The sequence below is a fragment of the Etheostoma cragini genome, chromosome 9 (genome assembly GCF_013103735.1).
Source record: "Etheostoma cragini isolate CJK2018 chromosome 9, CSU_Ecrag_1.0, whole genome shotgun sequence".
In the NCBI taxonomy this organism is placed as follows: Eukaryota; Metazoa; Chordata; class Actinopteri; order Perciformes; family Percidae; genus Etheostoma; species Etheostoma cragini.
Window position 1 is genome coordinate 19,102,219 of NC_048415.1, and position 11,114 is coordinate 19,113,332.

The 11,114-nt window shown below is 39.2% G+C and overlaps 1 protein-coding gene and 1 long non-coding RNA gene across 4 annotated transcripts in view; one reads left to right on the forward strand and one right to left on the reverse strand.

Moving 5' to 3' along the window:
- Positions 1-11,114, reverse strand: part of LOC117950360 — a 340,112-nt gene that overhangs the window by 170,593 nt on the left and 158,405 nt on the right. The gene's annotated exons all lie outside the window — the stretch shown is intronic.
- The window catches only part of sh3gl1b (SH3-domain GRB2-like 1b), a 16,585-nt gene continuing 6,671 nt past the window's right edge, over positions 1,201-11,114 (forward strand). The window contains exons 1-8 of one of the 3 annotated variants that reach the window (XM_034881309.1): positions 1,201-1,615; positions 7,033-7,101; positions 8,088-8,160; positions 8,240-8,383; positions 8,596-8,729; positions 8,834-8,992; positions 10,577-10,680; positions 10,818-10,951. In XM_034881309.1, the coding sequence (XP_034737200.1) occupies positions 1,571-1,615; positions 7,033-7,101; positions 8,088-8,160; positions 8,240-8,383; positions 8,596-8,729; positions 8,834-8,992; positions 10,577-10,680; positions 10,818-10,951 (862 nt within the window). In that variant the 5' untranslated portion in view covers positions 1,201-1,570. The remainder of the gene's footprint in view (positions 1,616-7,032; positions 7,102-8,087; positions 8,161-8,239; positions 8,384-8,595; positions 8,730-8,833; positions 8,993-10,576; positions 10,681-10,817; positions 10,952-11,114) is intronic. The other 2 variants (XM_034881308.1, XM_034881311.1) reach the window with 2 other exon arrangements.

Here is an 11,114-nt window from a genome sequence, read left to right on the forward strand (position 1 = left end):
TTGGCTTGACTTTATGTCTCATAAACATACCATATTATTTATATATACATATCAGATATTTCACATCATGTTACACCCAAAATAATTTGCACAGATAAACTGATGTACATTCCAACACAAAATAATACATTTAACGCAGTTTCATTTAACAGATTTATTTTCTTTAATGCATTGTTGTTTGAACTTTATTACCTGTCAGACATGTCTTATATGTTCAGATGCTACATACAGACAGTAAAAACAAATCTTAATTTGCCATTTTTACACTTATGGAAAAAGACTTAAGAAAAAACTTTGGATGGACTAGAGTTTTTGCCATTCCAGTCCTCATACATAAAAACCGATTAATGGACTCCCTCTATTGGGAACATCCCATGTGCCTTGTTACCACTACATGATAGATAATAGCTGTTCAGAGATTCAGCAACATGCTTGAGTAAGTAAATTCTCACTGTATTCTCAACCAGGGAGACGTGTGTCCTCCCCAGTCACACAAAAAAAACATTTTTACTCCGTACGATGGGTGCCATACTTGTCACATACGTGGTTTTAGTATTAGTAATAAGCTTTTGACCAGTACAATTCATAAACCTTGCCGTCAGTTTCATGATTCCAGATAAGGCAGCCAGCTGCCTTGGGGCCCCAGAAGCTGCAGGCTTATTGTGTGTCAAGTAGGTTGTGCTGATTTAATTGAAATTTAGTTTGAGGATATGAATGACAAAATACAATTGAAACTGACATTATGAGAGCCTTGAATGGCTCCTTGTTTATTACCTAAACTTAAGACCCTTTGGTGAGTTTTTTTTAGTTTTTTTCTTATAATCATTAAACATGATATTAACCAAAGTGCTGCACAGCAAATGTTGGGCGAGGAGGTAGTATTCCATTATAGAACAACTGACAGACAGAGAGTGGGAGGGAAAGGGGGTTAATATAGTGGCCCAGCTGATTATATATGCACTGGGGCACCTTAGCAAGTTAACAGTTAATCATTTATATTTCAAGCTATCACATGCATGTAATAATCTCATTTAATGTATCTTTGCCAATTAGGGACCACAACGTTTTTTATTTGTTTTTTCAGAAATAAAAAGGCTGAATTGCCTGAGGATAAGAACATCTGGCCTGTAAATCCTGCAGCAGACAGACAGACGGACGGTTGTGTACCCGCTACATCCAGCAGGGGGCAGTGTGCACTAACACAACACGCCTGCAGCGTTAACTCGTGAAACTGATTTCTTCAAAGCGGCTGGTGCACATTTGGTGCTTTGTATAACTTATAAGTGTGCCCTAGGTTTTTAATGCCCTTTTTTTTTATTTCGGGAAACACGCATTTGGTTAATTTGGCACATTTCGTTCCGTTATCTGCTGTGACAGTGGGAAAAGTCAGCTTCGGTGTGGACGTGGTCAGTTGGCGTGTCCCATGTCGGAGTGACGGCTGTGCAGTCCTATGATTCCTCCGAAACAATTTTTGCGCTGGCCCCTTTTCTAACATACTGTATCGCTAACTTTAGTTATACCGTGACCTATTTACTCCTTCGTTGGAAATTAAAGACAGTCGGGGTTCAAGATGTCGGTAGCGGGTTTCAAGAAGCAGTTTTATAAAGCCAGCCAGGTTTGTAAAACCTTTCTTTTAGCTAACGACTGTCATATAGGAGCTAGCCTCATTTAGCATTAGTAGCTAGCTGTTCTATAGTTTAAGTCTACTGTTAATATCGCATTGTTAATGTAGCTGTTGCTTTGTGGTGACAGCAGGAAGCTAACGTTGGAAATGCTTGGTGTTACTGTGTAAAAGGTTATTTTTTGGTTGTCATGTTGTGATGTGTTCAGCTAGCGTTAAAGTTAAGGAGCATCTCTCGGACATGTTTTGTATTAACTGTTAACTTAAGCAAATGCTAAGTAACGTTATTATGCTATTAGCGGTTCACAAGTATTTAGGCTAACTTAACCATACCATGCACTGCAGCAAAATCAGATTCAGAAAGTACACATCCTGTGGTAAAAATTAGCTCGCTCTGTTTGTCTCAGGGACTCTCCGGGTGAGTCAGAGCTCTTTGAGTAAAAGACAATACACTACAAAGTCGTGCAACATTAACCGAGCCTGTATTGACACAATTAAGTTAACATTTTTGTTTACCCAGAGAAAGGCCATTTACCACTTTGAGGCAGTGTAATATCAACGTTAGGTTATACAATGTTTCTTCGCAGTGAAGACCTATTTTAAATATGTCTTTATTCTTTTGTTTTGTGAGACAGATCAATATTTAACTAGGGCACTTGAGGGGAGATTGAGTTAGAAATGCCTCCGCCTGCCAGTGTTACTGACTGTTTGTTTCTGAGCCTTGATGTGCATGCTTTTAATTTGGGCCAGATCTCTTAGTCATGGGTGGGGATGGTTAAAAAGATTTTTTTTGAGTCTCTTTTCTTCCTACCCCTGCTGATCTAAGCAGGAAAGACATTTGGTTTCTGCCCCAGCTTCCTGTCAGGAACAGCCTCAGATATCTGTTGGTTTCATGGATGCCTAATGAAACTGGTTGGTTTGGTTGTGAGGGGAATGAGGGGGGATTCTTGGTACTGACTGCAATGAGAGTGAATAGTAAAGATGTTGGTGTTGGGATTAAGTGGATTAGTCGACAAGAAGGTGAACCAATAGAATGATGCAGAGAAGGAAGTGTCTTTTCCATTTGTTAGACTGCAATGCAGCTGCTTATCTTGCCAAAACGCCATGAGAGTCAACAACAGTTGACATAGCTCAGATTTTCTTCACTGGAGGCATACAGGAAGTTGGCTGTAGAAATGATATATCCTGTAGCTTCCATATCCTTGTTTTTCTCCTTTACCTTCTCTTCTTCCCTGTTTTTCCAAGAACTTCCCTTAACACTACATTTTAAAAACACAAAATGTCAGACTCAAAGAGCAGCACAAACAACATCACACTCTGAAGTTCTAGATGTCACAGTGGAAGTGATTGTTTATCCTAAATGGAGATGACAGATTTTGACAGAATCCAGTAGGCATTTGTCCTATATCTGTGCAATTTATCAAGTTTGTTTATGCACTCAATGAATTATAAGTCTTCTGGTTCTCAATTGCTTAAATTTACAGCTCAATATTAAGTCATGCTTACATGGAGGACATCGAAAGATTAAGTACGGGATAATACTCAACAAGTTATCTGCTTCACGTTTGTAATAGATGATGCAAATGCAAAAAGATGCAAACAACGAGCTGTTGCAAAGCAAATATCAAACTTGTATCTATTTTTTATTACAGCAATAACACAAGCTCTACACTCATTTCTGCCCCCTTGCCTTTTGTTGAATACAACAGCAAATAAACACCTTTGCAGAGTTGTCCAATTATACTGTTCAGTTACCAGAAAATATTATACGCCTGCCAGCCAGCCAATTTTGAGAACTCCAAGTAGCCATAGTATAATTGTGATATCCTGTGGTTATTTTTACGTGCCTTCTTAAACTTTTAACATTTTCTAGAAGAAGCACCAGCTCTATAATTCATAACTAGGATTGGGCATCGAGAAACAATTCCTACTTGGAATTATTTTAAAAATTACAATTTCAGTAGAATTGTTTGGAGTCGTTTAGAGGATTTGGTTTCAAATCTGATCATCGCCTACCACTTTAATATGCGCAAGTTTTGGTTTCCAAAGCAGCCAGGCGCTTGTTGTGTTGCAACCTTGGAGCACAGTAAGCAGCGCTCTAGTGTGGCTTTATTTTATATTTAAAAAAGCTCTGTAAAACTGCAAACCACAATTGAATCTAAATAAAACTTTCCTCTTATTTTGAAAATAGGCATGTGACCCGTTCCAACGCCACCCCTCAAAGTATCGAGAATTGATAAGAACCGGAATTGAAAGGAAGAATCGAAACTGGAATCAGAATTGTTAAAATCCAAATGATGCCCAACCCTTTTTATAAGAAGATGCAACTTATTCTTTGTCACAACAATTGCAAGGTAAACAGTAGAAATATAGCATTCATTTACAAAGTAATTCACCAGGAGTGTGTGCTTATTGCCTTTCTGCATTGGCACCCCCTCTGTGCCGACAGACTGCCTCTATTTAAACCACTAAGATGGCTGTACTCTATTTTTTTCAAGCAGTCTGAATGTGGCCTAAGATGCTCATTATATTGAGCGTTAACGCACATTTTAATCAGGAAAGAGTAGTTTACGGATATGTTGATGAAAAGAAAACAGTTTGTTGCATTCCTTCATCTGGGATTAATCCCCATTTAAAGGAGTTAGTATGAGTCTGCAACATAATCCCCACCCCTGGGATGGTAATACTCTAACTAGACTGAGCCATAATTCAGGTGCTGGTAAAGACTACAGCCATTGGCTCCTGTGAGTATGAAGGAGAAAATGGCAGTTGTTGGGTTACTGATTTACTTGAGATATCCAGTATCTTCCTGAATAAACAGGCTAAATCTCTATCATACCTACACTTAAAAAAAAAACAACATAATTCCCTCTTGAAATGCGGTTTGCACCGGTACTGTGGTTGAAGAGCTCACATCTTCAACCACACTGACCTGGTTTTCATGTATTCTAGACACAGTGTTGTTTCAATAAAACAAGTTTTCATTTTACCCTTTTAATTCCGCGCTTACATTTTTCTTATTACAAACAATGGCTTTGACAATTGCATGTTCTACAATAAAAATGGACAAGTTTGTTGTGTTGCAGAAATGAACTACTGCATATAATGTGTTTCCTCAACAACTGATGTCTAACAGCTAATTTATCAAATGCTAGGTTAGGGAATGATGCTGATCAACATTAGGCTGCCAATTCCCCTCTTGCTCTTGCTTCTCATTTGGCCTCAGTACAAGTCAACTGGGGCTTGCAATCTTGAAATCATCTGAAGCCAAACAAGGTCTTGATCTAGGTCTTTGTGATAATGCAGTTCCCACTGACTACTAGTAGCTTAAAAACCCAGTCATTATGATGAAAAGGATCCCTGTCATAGACTGCTCCCTCTGTGTAGCTCTCTGCGTGTTTACACCAAAACCTCCAGATGATAACTGTTTTGTGGATGTTTTTGGACTTCATTCCTTTGAGCCTGTTTGCATGTAAATAATAATGTTACAATGACCTGAGAATTTGGATGTAGAAGAAAACAAACGTAACATTACTTAGTGGCTAACAAATCCCTTTGCTACTTCCCAAAATCAGAAAAGACTTAAGATAGACTTAAGTTGACTTAAGACTTAAGTTTAGTTACTCTCTTCCCCTTCCCTAAAAGTCTTCTTTCTAACAGAAATTTAGGATTGTAGACTGCAGTCTAAACTCTGAGGTAATGAGTCAAATGCTAAGGAGAGTTGAGGCTGTATTTTTACTTGTGAGCTGAATCCGAGCGGCCTTCTGTCATGTGCTTACCGCATGCAGCAGAGATTCAGCAGTATAACTCCAATAACCCACAGTATTAGGTCTGCCAGCTGCTGCTGGGCAAGGAATGACAATTATGTTTAAAAAATGTTTGTTAGAACAGGTAGTAGCTAAACAAACCGTGATTATTACATCTGTTTAGCCTTGATGTAAACCTTTGTGACTTCATGTGGAACTCTGCTGTTCACTCACCAATCACACTAGTGTTTTGATAAGTTTTTCTCTTAGAGCCAGAAAGGCCTGGTAATTCCAAGACTCTCAAACAGCAGTTTGAGTCATTTAGTAAATGACTCAAACTGCTGTTGCTCTATCAAAGATGAGCGAATTTGAACGTGGTATCTCTTCATCTATCACAAAGGATTAAACACGTCTAATAAACCAGTTCAGACCTGAAACCATCATGTGTAGAGGTTACAGGAGGATTGCACTAAATTATGCATTATGTAGTATTGGCCAGGTCCAACAAATATATACAGCTGTCTTAAAAACAAATGAGCTGTAAAGAAGAATCACTTATATTCTTGAATTGCAAAATCTTTGGGAACAAGTACTGTGTAAAAGAGAATTCAATCAAATTCAATTCTGAATGATTTATCCTTCTTTCAGGACCTTTTTTTTGTAGTGTTTCATTAACTATCCAGACTGTTTAAAAGCTCCCTCTGTTAGTACCCAACAATTAAACATTAACATCAGGGTTGTTACAACCTCCCTCAAAATGTAAATGCACGAGAGCAAAAGGTGTTGTGAAGCGTTTTGCCTAAAATCATGGTATACATCTGAGCAAAAGTGGGTGTTGTGGTCCACTTTTGTCTTTGCTGAATGGGTCTACAAGTTACTCTGCAACCAAGGACTTTTGTTGCGTGCAGCATGCCATTTTTTATTATCTTGATGATGGTGGTGGGGGTTGTTTTTCTGTCCATTCCACTTAGATACGGAACCATGTTGCTTAAGTATCTTGAAGTCACAGCAGTACTCAGCCAGAATAACAGTTTAATTCATTTTCCAGTTCTCTGTGAAAGACATTTGTCTCTGAAAAATCACAAATCCGGCTCACAAATTAAGGGAACAGCCAATAAGGATGTACAGAAACATTTTGCTGTACATGCACAGGAAAGGGACTGTTTTCCGTTTCTTAGACTTTTGTCTGTGGCCTAAAAACATGCGGAGAGATCTCACTTGGAAATAGAAAGGCTTTCAATCAACACGTTTTAGTCTACTCATGTTGTAGCATATTGTCTTCATTGAAATCAAAGAAACAGTAAACTGGCCCCGCATTTCTTCATCCTGCAAAATGTAATAAGCAAAATGGATTGTATAACACTGCTCGTGTTGTGGTTCTTTATGTGCTTTTTTATTTGTAATTCCTACGTTAAAGTCACCTGAGGAGTTGGGTAAATAGTAGGATTTGCACCACACAGTGCTATACACAAACATTTCGCTAAAAGAAATGTTCATTATTGCTTTGTCTTCACAGAGAAGGCGTGTGTACATTAGAGATGAGCTCATGCTTGTTTCCCCACTCAAATGAAAACCTTATGAGCAGCAATAACTAATTAGTCTTAACTGTCTTTCCTCCCCCTTTCTCTTCTCTCTCCCACTCTTTCGGTCCATATCTCCCTCTAGATGGTAAGTGAGAAAGTTGGAGGTGCTGAAGGAACCAAGCTAGATGATGACTTCAGGGACTTGGAACGGGTAAGAGAGACATCTTTCTGTGGTCTTAAATGAGCAACATCTTTGGCCAAAGCTGTAAGCCTGGTTGGTTTCACACACTACTGTCAACCCATATGCTACTGTCTCTGTGAAACTTCCATGCTTGATGTTGAGACCCCATTTAAAGCCATACACTCTGTTGGTTGAGAAACAACTCTGACCTCAAATTTTATAAAGCCCTGGACTCCTGGTTAGTTAACCAGGTAGAGCGGGCGTCCGAATGTAGAGGTTTACTCCTCGACGCAGCGAGTCCGGGTTTGACCCCGACCTGCGGTCCTTTGCTGCATGTCATTCCCCCTCTTTCTCCCCTTTCATGTCTTCAGCTGTCCTGTTAAATAAACAACAAACAACAAATTAATTAGCAACATTTTGATAATCGATTAACTTCTCAGGCAAAAATGCCAACATTCACTGTTTCCAATGTCTCAAATGTGAATATTTGCTGGTAGTGAATTGAATATCTTTTGTGTTTTGGACTGTTATACAGACAAAACAGACAATTTATAGATGTCACATTGTGCTCTTGTAAAACTATTTTCTGACATGTTATAAACTAAAGATTTATTTGGTCAATCCACAAAATAACTAGCAGATTTATTGATAATTAAAATCATTGTAAATTGTAGCCCTACTTTACATTTTGGATGTTGTTCTTCATCAAAAACACAAATGAGTCCAATACAAAAGGATGTTTGAGAGCATAAGAAAGCATGTAGTGGTGCATGTCACTATAATACCCATAATATATACTGTATTCCAAACTGAATTGGAATGAAAAAGCTCACTGTAATTTAAAAACATTTTAACTGTGTTTATTAACCTATAAGCAAGCAATTGTTAACAAATGGTTTGCCTGCACACCTCATTTGCCTATCACTATTTATTAATTTTAACTATAAATTTTAGGTATGTGTTACCGTGGCTCTGTTGTATACTTCTGATGTATGTGTGCTTGCTGTATTTTGTAGAAAGTAGATGTGACCAGTAAAGCGGTAGTGGAGGTTATCTCCAAAACATCAGAGTACCTTCAGCCCAACCCAGGTGAGGAGAAAACATGTTTTCCTTCATGTGTTTAAACTATTTAAGCTCTGTGATGACATTTTTGTTCAACTTCCTTCAGCATCACGAGCCAAACTATCCATGTTGAACACCATGTCTAAGATCCGCGGTCAGGTGAAGAACCCAGGCTACCCTCAGGCCGAGGGGCTGCTAGGAGAATGTATGAGCAAGTACGGACGGGAGCTCGGAGAGGAGACTAACTTTGGTAAGGTGTGCGTGTGCGCATGTGTGTGTTGTATGCTGACTGATAGATTGCACCCACAATGTTTACAGTGCTTTAAAATGCTATTCTAAGTATTGTATTTGTGTCTGTGTGTGGTTTTGTTTGATAGTATCTGTTACTCTATGTGTGGTCAGATGGCAACATGGTTCTGTGGTGCTGTCGCTAAAGTAATAATCTCTGTCTGTGTGGTTCAGGCGGAGCGCTGGTAGATGTTGGAGAGGCCATGAAGAGATTGGCAGAAGTCAAAGACTCTCTAGATATTGACGTCAAACAGAACTTCATTGATCCATTGCAAGGGCTCTGTGACAAGGACCTCAGAGAGATACAGGTACATTGACAGCCCCATTTCTTTTTTTACAAATTGAATTTGAGTCAAGACAATGATGACTTCTGTGCCCCTCCCTAAACTAACTACTGCTTTAACCACCTCAGCATCACCTGAAGAAGCTGGAAGGCCGTCGCTTGGACTACGATTACAAGAAAAAGCGTCAGGGCAAGATTCCAGATGAGGAGGTTCGACAGTCCCTGGAGAAGTTTCATGAGTCAAAGGAAGTGGCCGAGACAAGCATGCACAACCTGCTGGAGACTGACGTGAGGACTGATTTTTTTTTTTGTGTGCAGTTTAGTGTGTGGTGTTAGTGAAGCACAATTTTGAGCCCGATCCTGTCTGTGTGCGGTTTATCTTTAAAATAAAAAGGCTAAGTACACCCAAAAGTCAGGGATTTCTTTTATTCTTCAGCTAATATAAAAATAGCTTCTTTTGGGTGAAACCCAGTCATACGTAGCACAGCGTTTGTTACATTTACCCACTTTTAACACTGGGAAAAGAACCTTTTCTCACCTTGAATATACAATCCAAAAATACTGACTTTAGGTCCTTAAATTGATATTTATACTTCCCAGTATCCCCAGTGGGAAAATTACAATTTACAGTATGTTTAGTTAGAAATCATTACACATAGGCCTGAAATACACACACACACACACACACACACACACACACACACACACACACACACACACACACACACACACACACATGCTCAAGACGTATTCATGCACAAATGGAGAGATGTCAGAGTGAGTGAGCTGCCAGTGCTGGACCAGCGCCCTGAGTGATTGGGGGGGTACGGTGCCTTGCTCGTACCTGGAAGCACGCAGGAGGTGAACTGGCATCTACTGCCACCCCTTATATTACAAAGAAACAGTATATTAATGAAAACTTTTCAATGGACAAGTACAGTTCTTTTGTAGATGTAGATAAGCATCAGTTGCTTCATTGTTGAGCTAGACTGAGCTTTGCTTTTGCTGCTGTTCAATACACACTCACAGGACAAACGCAATTAGTTACACCTGGTAATAGGTTCAGCCAATACTCACACTGGAGATAAGCATGTTTTTTAAATAGCTGCAGTTAACATTTAATCACCATTTAGGTGTAGGAGTTTTTGTCTTTTTGCCCTGTATATAACTGAAGGTGTGCACACCTAAGGTGGGGAGGCATATTAGAACAAAACAGCTATATACCTGAGGGCATGTCTGTCTGTATTGTTTTTTGGGTTTTGTTATACCACAACAAAGCAGTTGATGGTATTAGTTTTAATATAATAATTATATTATAAAGGTGTGAATATGACTCGGTGACTACCTGGAGGAAGTCATTCTGTTCCGCCTTTTCATTTACTTCTCTACGTCCAGCCAATATTTATTTTGTTCCCTGTGATTTTGTACATACCATGTTTTTGTACATTTTAGCGTGAACATTTTTTTTGATGATCTAAACTCAAGGTCTACTTACTAGCATGAGATAAAGTTGACTCTGCTAGAAAAGTGGACAATGAGTTAAGATTATTTGGTCAAACAAATAAAAATTATTTTTTATCACACATTAGCTTCATAATCATCATTCAGTATATGACCACAGGCTGTTGCTAAGAATTTTATGAACTGTATTATTTTTATAAACCAGAATATGGAACTGTGTTGGAATGACTAATGCAGTAATTTCAGCAAAGTGACACTGACTATCTCATATATATCTCTCTGTGTGTGTGTGTGTGTGTGTGTGTGTGTGTGTGTGTGTGTGTGTGTGTGTGTGTGTGTGTGTGTGTGTGTGTGTGTGTGTGTGTGTGTGTGTGTGTGTGTGTGTGTTCTTGTGCGTGTGCGTGTGCGTAGATAGAGCAGGTGAGCCAGCTGTCATCCCTGGTGGAGTCCCAGCTGCAGTACCACAGACAGGCTGTGCAGGTGCTGGAGGAGCTTTCTGACAAACTGAAAGAGAGGTGCAGTAATAAGACATGTTCTGTGTAGTACATCTGCTTGTGCAGCTTTCTGCTTCGAGCACAGTAACTTCAAACATCAGTACTGTATTTATTTTTGGGGTTCAGAAAAGCAAAATGTTTCCAATCTTTTTGAATAGGATGATTGATGCCCAGACTCGACCAAGACGTGAATACACACCTAAACCCAAACCTATGTTTGACTTCGGAGACGACAGCCCTTCAAATGGCGGCTACTCAACCTCAATGGCTCCGCCACCTTCACGCAACTCAGGTGAGAAACAGCTGATGGGGTCTAAAATAGGGCTGCAATGTACGAGGAAAATATGCGATAACGTTGAATTGAAAATGATCACCACTATTGGGCAATATTCAGATAATGTGCAACAACCCACACTGCATATCACACTGTAAAACCATTTTATTTCTTTTGTATA